Raw genomic sequence first — 17551 nt, 5'->3', positions numbered from 1 at the left:
GCCACACAGCTAGTGAATGACAGAGCTAATGGTTAAATAGAAGTCCTAGGCACTCTTCTACATTTAAAAGTTACTTTCTTTAGAGTTCTGTTCCAGACCCTCTTCTCACTGTATTTATTCCCCCTGGTGAGACTCATACCCCCAACCTTGAACTGTAGCCCACAGGCTGATATCTTCCAAACCCATTATCTCTGGCTCTGACATCTCTTCAACCACCTGCTGACAACAGCCACTGGATTGTTCCATGGATAAACTCAGTATCCCAAAAATCAAAATTATTTCTAACATTCGCTTTCTTTCTCTTGTTTCCTTTTTACTTACTTGGTCAAACAAGGAAAAAAACCAAGGAGACATCTAGACTTCTTCCTCACCACTCTGCCCTGCCTTCAGCTGGTAATCAAGACTTACGGATGGTCTCGTCTGACTGTTTTGGTCTTCATGCCTACTACCCCTTCTTCTGTTCAGTGAATCACTTCTTGTTTATATTGCCAAAGGCAACACATAACCAAAGGTATTAATCAAGAAAGACGTCCTGGCAAGACTCACATCCCATTGTCTCCGCCCAACTTTCACAACCTTCCCACAATGCAATACAATGCAATATGCCTTGGGGATCAGGAGGACAAATACCATCATGTCTTCACCCAACGGTGTACTTCCTTAGAGGCACCCCAGATCATTCCTCATCAACCAGACTTTATCCCTGTAGGGCCCTGTTGATCTCTCCCTTTTCAGATACCCAAACCTTCCAATACAGCCTAGAGACTTACAGTCTATCTCTAGCAAATCCGCAATCTCTAATCTGAATATATCCTTTACCTCCCTGCCCTAATGAATCTCGGCTCTCCCCTGAGAATACTCCTTCCCCCTTCAGCCCTCTCACCTGGGAGACCTTTTCTCTCAAAAACCTCTTCCCCATCTATATGGTCTTCCTGAATTATCTCCTTCAGAACTCTTACCTGGACTCCAAACTCCTCTATTAACCTATCTCAACATCTCCACTTCAGTGCTCAGAAGTCAACACCATCTTCCAGTGCTCAAAACCAATCAGGGATTCCTCCCCAAAGCTAGTCCTCCCACTGTTCTTCATCACACGTTACTGCAGCATCACCTTCCTAGCCACATGATGTCACCTTCCTAGCCACGCAGTATTACTGCTGCGAAACCTTCCTAGTTACACAACTGGCAGGGCCAAAATCCTGACTCTTCCTATTCTCTCACTGCCCCTATATAATTCTTCAGAAGTCCTCAACCAACTTCAAACCTCTACTCTGGATCTAACCAGGTTCCACCTCCAGCAATCCTCTTTCCTGGATTCCTGACACACCCTTCTAAACCATCTCTCTGTTTCCCACTTTGCCTCTCCACAGCTGATCCACCAAAAACTTCAGATCATGCTGCTGCTCTGCTCAAAACTCTGGTAAGGCTTCCCGCTGCACCCCAGCAAAGTCTAAATCTGTAAAGGCTTCCTAAGGCCCTAAGTGATATGGAGACCCTGTTACTTCCTAAAATAATCTCTGGCCGTTCTCCTCCCATCAGCCTCTTGCTTCTCCTTAGGCGTGGCAAACACACTACAATCTCAGGCCTTTGCACTTACTGTTCCCACTGCTTAGAATGCTCTTATCCTACACAGCCATATGGCTCACTTCATTACATCTTTCAACTGTTGGCTCCAATCTGTTCTTATCAACAGTTCTCCCGGATCATCTTACATGAAGTGGTAGGCCTGCACTGCCTACACTGTCGCTCCAAATCTCACCCTATCTAATTTTTCCCCAAAGCACTTTGCACCATCTAGGACACTTTGTTTTTGTGTGTCTCCAGCCCCTAAAAATAGAAACTCTATGAGGGCAGGAATGTCTCGTTGTTCACTGCTTTACCTCTAGTATCTAGAACACTACAGAGTTCATAGAAAAGCACTCAAGGAGTATTTACTGAGGTAAATGAAAGGATGAAGGAAAGAAAAAGGTAAAGAAGGAGGGCTAGATCTTTAAGCCCCAAATATACCTGAGTGCTGAATCAGTAGCATGTGCTGCTGTTGTAGTAATGACTGGAGATTGAGCTCTGGTGGCTGAAACAGTTGCTACCACAGCAGGAGGGATGGTATTAGAGGTGGTCACAGGTGGACGAGACTACCAAGAGAAGAGAAAAAAATATTTCATTTAAAACAAAAAGCAAAATAAAATACAATAAGCCAAACACTGTAAGTGTAATTTAAAACCTGGGCCTCCAAACAAGTATGTTGTTCAAATGAAAGGAGATTCTCACCATTCTGACTAAGGAATTCTATGTTCAGATAGGTAATTTTAAGACCAAGAGTCAGAATTACAAAAAAAATTCCCATTTTGGCTGGATAGAGTATATAAATTCCTCCTTTCCAAATATGACTAGATTCAACATTTTATCCTATGGGGAGTAGTTGGGATCCAACCCTTCAGATCTAGAGTGCCCACAGATTTGTTGTTGGTTCTGACATAGACATTCTATACTCCCACACAACCAAGTGCTTTCCACAGAGGGCTCTAAGCCGTCGGATGGAGATGCTGGCTCTCGGGCCCTCTAAGCCAGCAAACACGTGAAAACAGCATTTGCTTATGGGAGATTCAGGGTGCCCAGCTGCTCTCTGGCTGTTTTCACATGGATGTACTTCTCTTACCTTCCCTTATACTACATCTGTGTATAAAATCTTCACCAGACAAGTTCCACCCTGGGCTTCACTGGCTTGTCCACTGTCATTTCTTTCGCTCATCTGAGCTCTTCTGAGTAGTCCCTTTCTTGACCCCGATACATGCAGTTCAATTCGCAAATGCTGCCCATTTGGATCTGCCTCTTATCTCCAGACCTTCGATCTGCAGTGCCTACGCCTACTGCTACAGCTTGTTTCACACCAGGTCATCACACTAGCTTTAGAACTCCCTGTTTGGGTTCTTTCTCCTGTCCTTCCTGTATACCATTTACACTCCGGGGGCCGAATGAGTCTCCAAATGTGCTTTGTTAGCCAGCAAGCCCTCTTATTTTGTTTTAAATTGAAAACTCTAGGCTGGACATGTACTACCCAGTGTCCTACCCAGCAATCTTCCTGATTGTGTTAAACCCAGCTGTTCCATATATGTGACCAGTCTGGCCCCCAAAAGTATTTGAACATGCATCTACCCTCTGTGGTTCAGCTACATTAATCTTTCAAAGAGATTTCTGTGATCTCATATTACTATGTTCAAAAAACTTAGTGGCTCTCTGCTGTGTATAAAATCAAGTTTACACTCTGTATCTTCAAGCTCTGAATTCAGAGACATCACAGTATACCTCATAACACAGTATACTTCAGTACAATTGAGGCCATAGATTTCCTTGGAAAAAAGTTGAAAGGCACAGACTGTCTTTCTTGAAAAGCACACACATGTATAAAAATGTGCACGAAGTATTTAGGGGCTCATACATCCCTATGTGAATTAAAACTTCTCTGTTCTGGCTCACCTTTACTAAACCCAGTATACAAGTGCCATGGTCTTCCTTGCCACTGTGCATAGTCTCACTCCCTTTCGCCGCCTCTTCACTTCTCTGAATCTCCCTCTACACCCATCCCTACGACAGCTTCTCTTGGCCCCACTCTTCTAAATCTCCGTGGCTGATCATCTCACACCGTATAGAACTCAACCTTCTGGACACCTTGGCGACTATATCAAAAGTCACGTGAGGTCAAAGGACTCTCCCAGGCTCTAGCAGAGTCAAGAACTCTGAGTAGGCACTTGATACTTGCTGGCTGATTACCCACAAGCTGACATGCCTGGATAGGTTGGTGAATGATATGCTGTACTGCCGGCTGAGCTGTAGCAGTATTTGGCAACTGGGAAGTCGGCCTCAGGACCGTGGTTACTTTAGAACTGGACATCACAGCAGCAGCGGCTGCACCTGGAAAATAATTTTTGTCATTAGTATGGCTTATGGGCTCACCATTTAAATATTCCAATCATATGCCCTAGGAAAAGAGTGCAGATATGTTCTAAAACTCAGTATGTCAGTAATTTAGCTGACATGACGTATTGTATACTTCCCTTTTGTCACATAGAAAATTTTAAAAAGTGCACTCATGGGTTGTGATTTGTTAAGATTAGTAAACTGTTTTGCTTCTTTAAGGACACTATGAAATGAAACTGTTTTCTGTTTTGTTAACTGCAAGGATACAGAAGAGAGGCACACACTGAATAGCACAGCGCGGGGCTGCTGCCTTCATTTAGGCCAAGGCTCCAGCGGTTTAACCATCAGCGAGGGTTCACCTGAACTACCTCTGCCTTTGTATTGTCAAATACAGGCAAATGACATCTTAGTATTTTCACGAAAGTACTTTCGATCTAACACAGACGCCCTTGCAATCTGTGAACTTTGCTCTGGGGACCAATGAATTACGTTATGACCAAGTAAACCTGGTTTTGTACTTGTTAGCCTTATTTTGCCAACAATGATTTTACACTCTCCAACAAAAGGCTGATGAAGTAGCTGAGAAAAGTCACTGAATTTAATACTTGACAACCTATCAGAATTTAACTGTAAGAATAAATCCATCTTACAGCTGTATTGCTTGAGTTACCATTATCACTAAACCTTTAAAATATTCAGTATTCGTATCTGTGACTTTATTCTAAACATCAAGATCATTTTGGACTGTCATAGGTCTGAGGCGTTCCTCATTATAAAGGACAATCTTTAGACCCTACTAAAAATCTGAATTGTTTTAAGTTTACACCCAAAAGCATACACACATGCTTGTTGGGGTATGACTATAATTAGCACATATTTGACCATGCCAAAAATGTGTATTGCTCTAAGTTTATTTCTGCTGTCCTATAACTTTAATAAGCTGATTCTAGATACATTTTTTATTACTGTATCTCTTACCAAATGTGTATCTGCCAATGCATTTTGAGAACATAAGCAAAACGTACAGTTTTTACCTCGAGGTAAATGAGAAGCTCCAATGTGAAGAGGGGGCCCAGGAGCATTGCTGCGGATAATAGACATCTGTACATTTGTGGTCATGATATGATGCAGGTTACTGGGATGTCCCTGCAAGAAACAAGACACAATGTTATTTTCATGTGCTTGGTCTTAGCCATTGATGCTTAGCCATTGCTTCTAGGAGGTCAGCTGCCTCCAAATGTGGGTCAGGGTGTTCCTTTTAGACAGTGAGTACCCCAAGGAAAAGGATGTTTAGTTTTTTTTATGCAACATACTACATGAAGACCCATGCCCGCAAGCGTGGGGTAAGTGACTGTGAGGACACTTCAACTGCCTTGAGCCACAGTAGGTGCTAGATCTCTAACAGATGGACTCATTTGACTGCCCACTTTGGGACACTCTCATCTCCAATATTAGTCTTTCACACTTGTTCTCTCTGCGTTGGCAAAAAGCTTATTCTATTTTAGAATAAGCCAAAAGCTTACTCTATTTTATTCTTATTTCCTATTCTATTTTCTTTTTTTTTTTTTCCCTATTCTATTTTCTTTACGTGTCACTGCATTCATCCACTCTTTATGTTATGCAGGACTTCTAAGTAAATGTCAATTAGCACTCAGCAGGTACTCCCATACAAGTTCCTCAACTCCTCCCCTCCTTAGAGGACCTTCCTCAGAGGCTCCCAACCCTTATGCCAGTGATACCGAAGTGGGGGTTCCAGTATTTCTGGGAGTACTCAGCAGTATGACAAGAGAAAAAACAAAAAACAAAAAACATAGTGTCTTCTTAGAATACCAATTTTTTTCTTAAAAACTGGAAGGGAAAGTTTTTAGATTCAGGTTTTTTCACTGGTCAATAATTCAAAATATTTAAATAAATCATATACATATTATAGAGTAGGAGTAGAATTTCAGCCAAAAAACATAAGCTAAAACATGTGACTACAAAATAAATGTTCATGACTGATGAGCTGCTTGAGGGCACCTGCTAGGTGCCCAAGACATACACCATCATCCTCCTCAGAGAAAAATCCTAAAGAAGCATTACTGCCACGAGGCTGTTCTCCACCCCCCAAAGCTAACCAGCACAAGTGGACTCTGAGCACCTCAAGGATACGGACGGTCTTGTCTAGACTTGTATCTCACATGGACGGTGGTGCCTCACACATAGCAGATGCTCAATACATACTGGCCAAATGACAAAGACCACTGTGCATGTTGGTTTTACTCCCTGCAGATATCCTTCTCTCTCAAACCTGCTATCCTCCCCTTGCAGATACCAGTGACCATTTAATTTTTTAATTTAATACAGTGCCTAATGTACTGCTGGCATTCAATAAATAATGATCAACAGTTTGGCATCTCAGTTTGAAAATCAGCAAATTAAGAGGAGAAAAACCTGTTGTCCACTGATTGTTGCCACAGGAATGGCTGAAGCTTGAGGGATGCTACTCTCCATGGTAACGGTAACCTGCCCTGGAACCTTGGGGGGAAGTGACAAGGTAGAAGGTGGAGCAGGAGCAATGGGACGGCTAGGCATGGTGGGCTTCGGGGGCGGCTGCGAACAGAAAACCACACGAAACAATCAATAGCTTTTTACGAGTGATGCATTTCCTTCTATAGTTAAAAAAGTACACAAATCAAACCTGGAGAGGGCCAGGAAAGATCCAGAAGCCTTATATATTTTATCTCTTAGCATCACAGCTCTTCCATTCAAGTACCAGCATTTCCATTTTACAGATGAGGAAGCATACAAAGCAAGGCTATGTCACTTGCTCCAAGCCACACAGACAGTAAAAACTGGAACTGGGACTGAAGCCCAGACTTGGATGGCTCACAGCCCACATTCTTTCTTCTGTACAATGCTGTATCCCAAGTTTGGGCGGAAGTAAACAAAACTCCCAGTAACTAAAACATTGCGACAAGGTAATACACAAGGCGATATTCTCAGATACCCCCAAATTAGTGAGCTTTAAAACAAAACCTTGGAGAAGAGTGCCACTCCAAGATAAAAACTAAGTCAGCATGCCCATTAACTTGAATAAAGTCAATGTCAAAATGGATACTAGAAAAGATCCTGTGATGCCAACTGCCCAGCGGCACAAGATAGGCACTGCAGAACAGCAGAGCTCTGAGCGACAGAAAAGAGCTGAACTGATGGGTCAAAAAGAGAATGCTGTGATATCCTGGATGCAGCCTAAGACTCTGTGAATACTGTCAGGAATATGAGCCAGTCCTTAGCTGTGGTTTAATGTGAAATTTTAAACCTCTCCATTACCTTCATAAGTCCCTCCGAAAAGGAGAGTGGCACTGCTGGCGTCAGATGTGCTGGTGGGGCTGTCACTGTGACGGGTGTGCCCGATGCAACAGCATGGTGTGTAGACAACATCTGCACCTGCGGATAGGGCCTTACCACAACAGGCTCTTGCTTCTCTTCACGGGACTGGAGGGAGCCGCCGGAACCCATGTGCTCCCTGGCAGTGACTTCAGCCTCTCGACTAGATTCATCATTGACTAGTAAGGGCATTAAGGGAGAAACCGCATGTCATATGCTTTCAGTGTTAAATAATACTAATGAAGTAAACAGCACATACAGCTGTCAGCTAGGCTGATAGCTCAGAACCTGGAGCCTGCTTTGCATTCCGTGTCTCCCTCTCTCTCTCTCTCTCTCTCTGCCCCTCACCCACTTACTCTCTCTCAAAAATAAGAAGGCATTAAAAAAAATAAAAAAAAAAATGATCTCAAACAGCTGGAAGAGCAATGCAAGACAGGATGCTTTCATTTAAGGTATTTATTTAAAAAGTTATAAAAACCTAACATTAAAAAGATAACATAAATATTCTTAAGCCCAAGAACATACAGCTTTTCAAAACAAATTTCCTACAAAACAAACATGGAGATCTCTATCATTATTACAATCCTATCATCATTATGTACACCTTTTGAAACTCAACAATTCCACTTGCAGCAATGTATCCTATAAAATACATAGTACATGTGTAAAATGACTTGTGTACATTATTTGTTTCACCATTTTTATTCCAGTAAAGGAATTTTTAAAACCTACGTATCTATCAACAGGTGACTGGATGTATAAATTCCGGTATACTCCCAGACTACCATGCAACTATAAAAATAAGACAAGGAAGCTTTTTAGGTATTCTTATTAAAAAATCGGTAATGTGCATTATGCAAAAACATATCTAAAGGAAAAAAGCAAGGTACAGAACAGTGAAAAAGTAATCATACATGCCTTTATTTTCTTATGTAGAAACATAACTCCCAAAGTATCTTGATTTCTTGATGGGAAAGAAAGTAGATTCTGAGAGAATAGGGATAGGAGAGATACTTTTTGCTATACACTCTTTCTTTGGGAATTCTGGACCGGAACAACATGTAACTATTTAAAAACAATTTAAAAATTGAGGGAATTCGAGTCCCACATTGGGTTCTGTACTGACAGGGCAGAGCCTGCTTAGGATTCTCTCTCTCCCTCTCTCTCTGCCCCTCCCATGCATGCCTTCTCTCTCTCTCAAAATAAATAAATAAAATTTTTAAAAAAGCTAAATGAAATCCCATTGGATATACCATAGCTTTTTTAACCATTATATCACTGATGGGCTTTTAGGTTATTTCCAAATTTTTGCTATTATCAACAACTCTGGGATAAACATCCATATGTATTTTGAGTTCTTGTCCAGCGATTTCCTCAGGAAAAAAATCTCTGAGTACAGGTGTTACGTGAAAAGACAGATGTACATTTTACATTTTGTTATATGTTGGTTTTTCTCCCTGGTCATTCAGATTTTTTTTACTTTGATTTTTAAAACCACTCTATTGCTGTACAATTTACATACAATAAAATGGCTATTCGAAGACTAGAGAGTTCAACAACAGTTTTGTTTTTTTTTTTTTTACGTTCTTAACCAACAGGCTAGGAGTAGAACTGCTGGGTCAAATGGTAAGTAAATGTTTATAGGAGACTGCCAAAATACCTTCCAAAGTGGTTGTACCGTGTTATAGTCCCATCAGCCAGCGGATCAGAGTTCTAGCAGCTCCTTATCCTTACAATTCTTGATACACAGACATTCCAGTGGGTGTTTAGCGGGGTTCTCATGGTGATTTCAGTTAGCATCTCCATGATGACTAGTGATGTGCAACTTCTTTTTATGTGATCACAGGTCATTCATAAGTAACTTCCTTTGTGAAGTATATGTTTCTTTTCAAAAAAATATTTTTTTTTTACATTTATTTATTTTTGAGAGACCGATAGAGTGCGAGTGGGGAAGGGGCAGAGACAGGAGACAGAATCCGAAGCAGACTCCAGGCTCTGAGCTGTCAGCACAGAGCCCAACATGGGGCTCGAACCCACGAGCCGTGAGATCATGACCTGAGCCGATGTCGGGTGCTTAACCGACTAAGCCATGCAGATGCCCCATGAAGTGTATGTTTCTATATTTTGTCCATTTTTTAGTCAGTCAGCTTTACTGAGGTATAATTTACATAGAAAATCCACTAAGCCTTTGTATAAAATTAGATGAGTTTTTGCAGGAGTATACAGTATTCTAACCACAATACAATCACAATGGAGAACATTTTCCATTACTCTTACCGGTTCATTCATGCCCCTTTGCAGTCAGTTCCCTCCCTCAGACCCTCCTACCCCTTAGAAACCATTAATTTGCTTTCTAACACTATAGCTTTGTGTTTCCTGGAATTTCATACAAATAGAATCATACAATATTTGGTCTGTTGTGTCGGTTTCTTTCTCTTAGTATAGTCAGTCCTTGAACAACATGGATTTGAATTGCACAGCTGTACTTACACGTGGCTTTTGATACAGTACAGTGCTGTAAATGATTTTTTCTTCCATATGCTGTTCTTTCTTTCTTTATTTTAGAAAGAGAGAGACCGTGCATGTGCGTAAGCAGGTTCCACACTCAGCATGGAGCCTGACACGGGCACTGATCCCACAACCCTGGAATCATGACCTGAGCAGAAATCAAGAATCACACCCTCAACCAACTGAGCCACCCAGGTGCACCTCTTCCTTAGGCTTTTCTCTGTAACATTATCTTTTCTCTAGCTTACTTCATTATAAAAATACAGTATATGATATATAAAACACAAATATGTATCCATTGTTTATGTCATCAGTAAGGCTTCTGCTCAACACTAGGCTATTAGTAAAGTTTTGGGGGAGTCAAAGTTATACTCAAATTGACTCAGAGGGCCAGTGACCCTAACCCTCAGGTTGTTCAAGGGTTAACTGTATAATGTTTTTGAGGTTCATCTATGTTGTTCTATATGCTAGCAGTCTGTTCCTTTTTATTAAGTAGTTTTCCACTGTATGTATAAACCAAACTTTATCTAGTCACCAGCTGATAAATTCTGGGTTGTTTTCAGTTTATGGCTATTGCTTCTAGGAACACTGATTCTAGGAACACTGAAGTATGAACACTGCTTCTAGGAACACTGAAGTATGAGTCTTTGAACATACATTTCCATTTATCTTGGGGAAATATCTAGGAATGGGATTGCTAGGTTGTATGGTCAAGTTTATATTTAACTCTATGAAGTACTGCCAAACTGTTTCAAAAGTAGCTAGATTATCTGGCGTTCCCAACAAGAAGGTATGGATTCTACTTGCTCCATGAACACCTCAAACTTGGTATTGCTGGTATTTAATTTTAGTCAGTATAGTAGATATGTAGTATTTTCTGTGGTTTAGTTTGCATAGCCTTGAGGAAATAACACAATTGAGTATCCTTCATGTGCTTATTGGACATTCCTATAGTGTCTTTGGTGATCGGTCTATTCAAAGTTTGCCCATTAAAAAAAATCAGAGTGTCTCAAATAGCAAAAGCTATTAAGTTACAAGAGTTCTTTATATATTTAGGATATAAGTCCTCTGCAGATATATTTATCCAAATGTCTTTGTGGCTTGCATTTTTGTTAATGGTGTCTTTTGAAGAACAGGCATTTTTAATTTTGATGAAGTACAATGTATCAGTTGTTTCTTTCATAATTAGTGTTTTTTGTGACCTAAACAGTATTTGGTCACTGCAGTTTCCATGTTTTCTTTTAGAAATTTTAAGTTTTACGTTTAGGTCCATAATGATACATTGTGAGTTAATTTTCGTGTAAGGCAAAAGTAAAGGTTAAGGTTCATTTTTTCCATATGGATATTCTGGTGTTCAAGCACTATTTTGTTGAAAAGACTATCATTTCCCTATTGAATTATCTATGTACATTTGTCAGAAATCAGTTGACCATTATTATGTATGGGTCTGTTTCTGGATCCTCCACTTTCAATGATCTATATTTCTATCTTTATGCCAATACTACACTGTCTTGATTAGTGTAAGCTTACAGCAAGTCTTAAAATAACGTAGTAGAGTCCTCCAACTTTCTTTTCTTTTTAGGGGGATCAAAATTGCTTTGTCTATTGTAGATCCTTTGGTTTCTACATAAATATAGATTCAGGCTGGCAAGTTTTACAAAAGGACATGAAAGGATTTTCATCAGGATTTTTAAAAATCTACAGATCCCCTTGGGTAGAACTATTATTTTAAAAATATTGAGTGTTCCAATCCATAGGCATGATTGATCATTTCATTTATCTAGGTTAAAAAAAATTTTTTTTTAATGTTTATTTATTTTTGAGAGAGAGAGAAACAGAGTGTGAGCAGGGGAGGGGCAATGAAACAGGGAGACACAGAATCCAAAGCAGGCTCCAGGCTCTGAGCAGTCAGCACAGAGCCTGTTGAGGGGCTGGAACTCACGTACCATGACATCATGACCTGAACAGAAGTCAGAGACTTAACTGACTGAGCCACCTAGGTGCCCCACTTTTATCTAGGTTTTTAATTATTCTCAGCCATGTTTTTCATAGGTTTTTAAACCTAAGTCTTACACACGTTTTGTTAGTTTATCCTTAAATATTTTCTGTTTTTTTTATGCTCTTGCAAATGACATTTTAAAAACTTCCTTTTTCAAAAAAATTGCTAGTATTTAAAAATATAATTGGTTTCTATACATTGAACTTTTATCCTGAAACCTTTACTAATTTCACTTACTAGTTCTAAGAGCTTTTTTCTTTTTTTTAAAGTTTATTTATTTTGAGAGAGAGTGTACGTGCACTCATGTATGCAAGCTGGGAGAGGAAGAGAGGAAGAGAGAGAGAGAGAGAGAGAGAGAGAGAGAGAGAGAGAGAGAATCCCAAGCAGGTTCTGTGCTATCAGCACAGAGCCCGACACAGGGCTAGATTTCACTAAGTGTGAGATGAAGACCTGAGCCGAAATCAAGAGTTGGATGCTCAACTGACTGAGCCACCTGGCTCCCCCCTTTTTTTCTTTAAAGGGCTTTAAAAATTTTTTTTAAGTAATCTCTATACCCAATGTGGGCCTCAAACTTACCACCCCAAGATCAAGAGTCACATGCTATTCTGATTAAGCCAGGCAGGCACCCTAGTATTTTCTTTATATATAATGTTTTGAACCTTCCCTGTTATCCAAACAGATCTTCCCATAATTAAATTTTTGAGGGAATGGACAATTTAACAACTTTCCCCAAACCTATTTGTCCAGGAAGACTTTGATTTTTGACAATTTCATTAAGATACACTTTACGGAGCATTTCCTGTTAAGATCTTTTTGAAACCATTTATCATTTCCTTCCAGATATCTGAGTTCTTCATTTCAGCTTATTTTTACCTGAAAAGAATCCTGAAAGGGTAGTTAAGAACACTGGTTGTAGTCTACACTTCTGAAATTTGAACGTGTTTGAGATCCTGATATGCTTTTACTTCTGATAAAAGCGATAGGAAATATCAAGAAAATATTTAATTCCTCATGGAAAACTTTTGTTTCCTTCTCTGAGAGCAATAGAAGGAAAAAACACACACTATTCACAAGTAAAATTACAGACAATTTTAAGTCAATGATTTCCTCAACAAAATCTGAGGGCAATTATTCCTAAATGACACCATTTTAATAAGCAGCATAATTCTCTGCAAATAGACATTCAAAAATACTCCCTTTAAGCTATGCTCCTTTATTCATTCATTCATTCATTCATTTATTTATTTTAAAAGAGAGAGAGAGAGAGAGAGCGCGCATGCAAGTCAGGGAGGGGCAGAGAGAGGGGTGGAGAGAGAGAATCCCAAGCCAGCTCTGCACTGTCAGTGCAGCGCCTGATGTGGGGCTCAAACTCACAAACCATGAGATCGTGACCTGTGCCAAAGTTGGACACTTAACTGCCTGAGCCACCAGGTGCCCCTAAGCTATGTTTCTTTAAATTATTCTATGAATTTATATCAAAGACAAAATACTGTCAAAAATATTTATTAAAAAGCAAAGAACTTTAAGTGGCTCTGTAAGGACTTGATGACCACTACTTTGTGTCCTATGATGGAGCAAGTACAGCAAATACAAAGGTACCCAAGGTGGACGTGGTTCTAGCCCTCATTCCAGGAGGTCCAACCCCTGACTTGCGGATGGTGGAATCAGTAAACACCTCCTAGAGAAAGTGACATCTGAGATGAAACCTCAAGGAAGAACAGGAACTAACCAGATAAGTGAGTGTGAAAAGGAAGAAGGAAGATTGTGGCAAAAGGAACAGAATGTATAAAGTCTCAGAGTCAAGAAAATTGGGAACTTTTTGTCATTCATTTAGAAAATGAGTAGCTACTATTAAGCAGCAGACATAAAGTAGCTTAAAGTTATTTCAAGTCTAAAGAGAACTGAAATGAATTTGTAACAAAAAAAAAGTTGGCAGGAGGGAAGCAAAGGGATAATGAGGTTGAAACACTAGACAAAGGGCCATAGCTCACAGATAAGAGAGAGAGACAAAGCAATTAAAGACGAGGCCATGTTCCTGGTTTGAGCAGACAGTGGTACCATGAGCAGACAGTGGTACCATTTACCACGATAAGGAACTTAGGAAGCAGGAGGTGAAGAAAACGGAATAGAAAAAGAAATACTCCACTTTGCAGTGCCAACTTTTTTCTTGACACATTTAGAGAAAAGACCACTTGAAGGAGTTCCTCAACTTCAGCACTACTGACTGGACTGGATACTTTGGGGCACCGGGGCAGGGGAAGCTCTAAGGCCCATTTAGCAGCATCCCTGACGTTTAACTATCAGATGTCAATAGCACCCCCTAGTTGTGACAACCAAAAATGTATCCAGACATTGCCAAATTATTCCCTGGAATGCAAAATCATCCCTGCTGAGGACCACTGACCTATAGCACTCAAAGGGTATACAACCAAAAACTAAGTGCATATATGTGTGCATATTCCGTTGATCCTTGAACAATGTAGGGGTTAGGTGATGGCCACACCTGCAGTCAAAAATCTGCATATAACTTTTGATTCCCTTAAACTTAACTACTAATAGTCTATTGTTGAGTAGAAACCTTACCTGTAACAGTTGACTAATACATATTTTGTATGTTATAAGTATTATATATCATATTCTTGCAATAAATGAAGCTACAAAAAAAAAATGCTAGTAAGAAAATCATAAGGAAGAGGCACCTGGGTGGCTCAGTCAGTTGAGCAGCCCAGTCTTGACTTTGCTTTAGGTCATGATCTCATGGTTGTGAGATCGAGCCCTGCTTCAGGCTCTACACTGAGTGTGGAGCCTGCTTGGGATTCTCTCTTTCCCCTCTCTCACTCTGTCCTTCCCCCACATTCACCTACCTTCTATCTCTAAAAATAAATTTTTAAAAAATTATTGAAAAAAGAAAATCATAAGGAAGACAAAATACATTTACAATACTTTACTATTTTTTTCAGAAAAAATCCACATGTTAATGGAGTTCAAACCCATATTTTTCAAGGGTCAAATGTACTTTTTTTTTTCAAACCTTTTTCCTAGTTCATAGGCTCATAAAAGGCAAGAACTATGCCTTACATAGTTTGGACTCTCTCATGGCACTATAATACTCTGGGCATTAATTAAAGGAGAACACACTACTGTATTAAAAATATAGTTCTTGTAGGAATGCTTTAACGTAGGTTTCTGGTATACTCTAGTACAAGTGAAAGAATTAAAAAAGGAATTTAAAAAGCCTTGTTTAGATTAGAATTATAATATATCCTTTATTCAAATTTGATAACCTAGTATTTACTAAAATCCCACAAGGAATTTGCTAATTAAAAAAAATTTTTTTAAATGTTTATTTATTTTTGAGAAAAAGAGAAACAGAGTGTGAGCAGAGGAGGAGCAGAGAGGGAAGGAGACACAGAATCGGAAGCAAGCTCCAGGCTCTGAGCTGTCAGCACAGAGCTTGATGTGCGGCTTGAACCCACGAACTGTGAGATCACGACCTGAGCTGAAATCGGACACTGAACTAACTGAGTCATCCAGGCACCCCCCCAAAACTGGCAACATTCTTAAAACAAGAAGCAATATAGGAGAACATCGCATATCTCACCTGTGGCAGCTGGGTTTATCAATCCTGCAGAACCACTGTTTGCAATCTGTGAAGGAGCCTGGCTTAGCCCAGTGGATGGGGTTCCTAACCGAGGAAACTGTTGAGAACTCATTTCCACCTGCAGTGCATACAGTCATATGGTTATTACTAAATTCTCACGTTAGAATCAGTAATGAGAAATTAAAGCATCTCCAGTACCTATACTTTCCTTTAGAAAAGCAAATGCAGCATCATTCACCTAGAACAATTATTTGTGATCAATATACAGTGCAGAAGTAAACTAAATTCTGTTAAGTTTTTAGTGGACATAGGTTCAATAATAAAATCATTTGTGTGGTGTTGGGGGATACTGACACTCCATAAATACAGCTTACCACTCTAAAAAATCGACACTGAATTCTGTACAACAGCCACATGACAGGTATTAACACAATACATATACATCGGTATAAAGTTTTATGGAAAATAGCATGTCCCTTTGAAAGACTAAAGCTTACACCAAGGTGACCACAACTGCCATGTATATGTCATAGGAGGAATCTGAGGGGAGATGCCTTGTTCTAAGATATCAGAAAGCTGACATCAAGACCTACTTCAAAAGAACTCTCAAATGATTTTCTGCACAGGCTTCCGTTTACCGATTTCCTCCCCCTTTCTCTCACAGACCACCCCCACCCCCCACTAAGCCAGAGGAACCAGAGACCTTCACCACTTTCTCTAAATCGACCCCCACTTTTCCCTCAAGAGCCAAGCTCTACCGGTCTTTCGATTCGCACGCAACCCCACCCCCACCCCAAAGCCCACCGCTGAGATTGGAGAACACAGGTTTCCAGACACACTTCGGGTGTCTGAGACTCTCGGGGAAGAGGGAGGACGGCATTCTAGGGATCCCTAGCACAAGCGGCGTGCCTCTTTACCTGCAGCCGCCGCCCGCCGCCCGCACCTCCCGCTTCCATCTCGCCGGGCTGGGGGTGCCGCGGAGGGCCCATCTCGGTGGCAGCGCTGGGCTCCGGAGTCGTGGAGACGGATCCTACCGGAGCCCACTTCGGGCCCGCCGCTGTCCAGCCCAGCCGGCCCCGCTCACCCCCGCCACCCCACCGGGGCTCCGCTCCAGTACTCTGCCCCCGAACCTGCCCCTACCTCCCCCGCCCGCCCATTGGCCCCACGCCGGGCGCGTCATTCGAGGGCCCGCACCAATCCGCAGAGGCCTGCGCGCTCTGATCCCGCCCCACCCTCCCGCCGACTCCCAGCCAATCAGGCGCGAGCCTCGCCGGGGCAGCCCAAACCCCTCGAGGCTGAGCCAATGGCAGAGGAAGACAAGCGCTCCCGGCGAGAGGGGCGGAGAGGTGGGAGGCCCCGCCTCGGTCGGGGTCTGAAAGCGGCGGGCGCAGGGCCCGGATGTGGAGAGTCACTTTAAACTGCTCCAGGAGCCAAACTCCCTGGGCCGCCCGCCCGCCGGCGTTCCCCCAGCCGCTCTACTTCCCCGCCAGGGCCCACGCCCGCCACGCCCCCAAGCCCGAAACAGCCCACCCCTACTGGAGCCTCTCTCTTCCTTGCCGCAGGACACCGGGTCCCTGCCGCCGGCCCAACTGCCAAGCCCAGCTCATGGAAAAGCGTAGATCTGAGCCGCAGGAGACGAGGCACCGCTGCCCTTCCCCAGGGACGCTCAGCGGGACGGACGCTGCAGCCCGGCTCAGCCGCCCCGCCCCCTCGTCTCCTCCCCTCTCCTCCCCTCCCCTCCCGGGCGCCCGTCCCGCCATTACCTGGGTGCTTCGCCGAGGGGCCGCCGCGCCGCCTCGAGCTCGCTCCTGTGCGCTCTCTGCTTTTGGGGCCGACGTCCTCAGGCTCTGGACCCGCCGCCACCGCCGGGGCGCTAGCACTCTGCCCCCCACCCCTCAGCCCAGCGCCGCTGCTTCCGCCGCCGTAACGAGCCTCTCATCTATTGGCTGGGGTAGACCCCGCCTCCCTCTGGGGAAGCCAGTCACCGCCCAGTATGAGCCGGAGAGCGGACGAGCCTGCCCCTCGGAGCCGCGGGGTCCTGTGGGAAATGTAGTCTCCGGTGCCAGGAGGGCGGGCCTGGGCGGGACCTCCGGGCGACCCGGCCCGTGTAACACACCCCTTTGCTGCCTAGAGTGGATTCTGCCTTTTCTCTTTGCTTA

General features: G+C 42.4%; 1 protein-coding gene across 9 annotated transcripts in view; it reads right to left on the bottom strand.

Moving 5' to 3' along the window:
- Window positions 1–17318, bottom strand: part of SAP130 (Sin3A associated protein 130) — an 80753-nt gene extending 63435 nt beyond the window's left edge. For 4 of the 9 annotated variants that reach the window (XM_042994159.1, XM_042994156.1, XM_042994160.1 and 1 more), the window contains exons 1-7: window positions 16310–16489; window positions 15393–15510; window positions 7228–7463; window positions 6349–6507; window positions 4950–5061; window positions 3785–3909; window positions 2008–2132 (exon numbers count right to left, since the gene is read on the bottom strand). In XM_042994159.1, the coding sequence (XP_042850093.1) occupies window positions 2008–2132; window positions 3785–3909; window positions 4950–5061; window positions 6349–6507; window positions 7228–7463; window positions 15393–15510; window positions 16310–16381 (947 nt within the window). In that variant the 5' untranslated portion in view covers window positions 16382–16489. Of the gene's footprint in view, window positions 1–2007; window positions 2133–3784; window positions 3910–4949; window positions 5062–6348; window positions 6508–7227; window positions 7464–8944; window positions 9055–15392; window positions 15511–16309; window positions 16492–17155 lie in introns of those variants that run through there. The other 5 variants (XM_042994158.1, XM_042994163.1, XM_007093124.3 and 2 more) reach the window with 5 other exon arrangements.
- Between the last annotated feature and the right edge of the window lie 233 nt (window positions 17319–17551).

This window comes from Panthera tigris, chromosome C1 (genome assembly GCF_018350195.1).
Source record: "Panthera tigris isolate Pti1 chromosome C1, P.tigris_Pti1_mat1.1, whole genome shotgun sequence".
Lineage (NCBI taxonomy): Eukaryota > Metazoa > Chordata > Mammalia > Carnivora > Felidae > Panthera > Panthera tigris.
The sequence above is the reverse complement of the archived record's forward strand: the minus strand, read 5'-3'. Positions and strand labels throughout refer to the sequence as shown.